Source organism: Carlito syrichta, unplaced genomic scaffold, assembly GCF_000164805.1.
Source record: "Carlito syrichta isolate Samal-C Ts95f unplaced genomic scaffold, Tarsius_syrichta-2.0.1 Scaffold313429, whole genome shotgun sequence".
Classification (NCBI taxonomy): domain Eukaryota; kingdom Metazoa; phylum Chordata; class Mammalia; order Primates; family Tarsiidae; genus Carlito; species Carlito syrichta.
The window spans coordinates 446,883-447,870 of record NW_007257525.1 but is presented as its reverse complement, the minus strand read 5'-3'; the positions used below and the strand labels follow the sequence as shown (position 1 = coordinate 447,870).

Sequence of the window (988 nt, the reverse complement as noted above, 5' to 3'; positions counted from 1 at the left end):
CAGCGGCTTCCGCTCGCAGTGGTGGTCCCGCGGCTCGCCCAGCAGCGTGTCCTCCTCCTACAAGCGCAGCATGGTCGCCCCGCGCCTCGCCTACAGCTCGGCCGTGCTCAGCTCGGCCGAGAGCAGCCTCGACTTCAGCCAGTCCTCGTCCCTGCTCAACGGCGGCGGCTCCGGGCCCGGCGGCGACTACAGGCTGTCCCGCTCCAACGAGAAGGAGCAGCTGCAGGGGCTGAACGACCGCTTCGCCGGCTACATCGAGAAGGTGCACTACCTGGAGCAGCAGAACAAGGAGATCGAGGCGGAGATCCACGCGCTGCGGCAGAAGCAGGCCTCGCACGCGCAGCTGGGCGACGCGTACGACCAGGAGATCCGCGAGCTGCGCGCCACGCTGGAGATGGTGAACCACGAGAAGGCGCAGGTGCAGCTGGACTCGGACCACCTGGAGGAGGACATCCACCGGCTCAAGGAGCGCTTCGAGGAGGAGGCGCGGCTACGCGACGACACCGAGGCGGCCATCCGCGCGCTGCGCAAGGACGTCGAGGAGGCGTCGCTGGTCAAGGTGGAGCTGGACAAGAAGGCGCAGTCGCTGCAGGACGAGGTGGCCTTCCTGCGGAGCAATCACGAGGAGGAGGTGGCCGACCTGCTGGCCCAGATCCAGGCGTCGCACACCACGGTGGAGCGCAAAGACTACCTGAAGACAGACATCTCGTCGGCGCTGAAGGAGATCCGCTCCCAGCTCGAGTGCCACTCCGGCCAGAACATGCACCAGGCCGAAGAGTGGTTCAGATGCCGCTACGCCAAGCTCACCGAGGCGGCCGAGCAGAACAAGGAGGCCATCCGCTCCGCCAAGGAGGAGATCGCCGAGTACCGGCGCCAGCTGCAGTCCAAGAGCATCGAGCTGGAGTCGGTGCGCGGCACCAAGGAGTCCCTGGAGCGGCAGCTCAGCGACATCGAGGAGCGCCACAACCACGACCTCAGCAGCTACCAG

At 67.2% G+C, this 988-nt stretch overlaps 1 protein-coding gene across 2 annotated transcripts in view; it reads left to right on the top strand.

Moving 5' to 3' along the window:
• Positions 1-6: 6 nt before the first annotated feature.
• Positions 7-988, top strand: part of NEFM (neurofilament medium) — a 5,027-nt gene continuing 4,045 nt past the window's right edge. The window contains exon 1 of one of the 2 annotated variants that reach the window (XM_021718766.1): positions 7-984. In XM_021718766.1, coding sequence (XP_021574441.1) covers positions 71-984 — 914 coding nt within the window. In that variant the 5' untranslated portion in view covers positions 7-70. The other variant, XM_021718765.1, reaches the window with a different exon arrangement.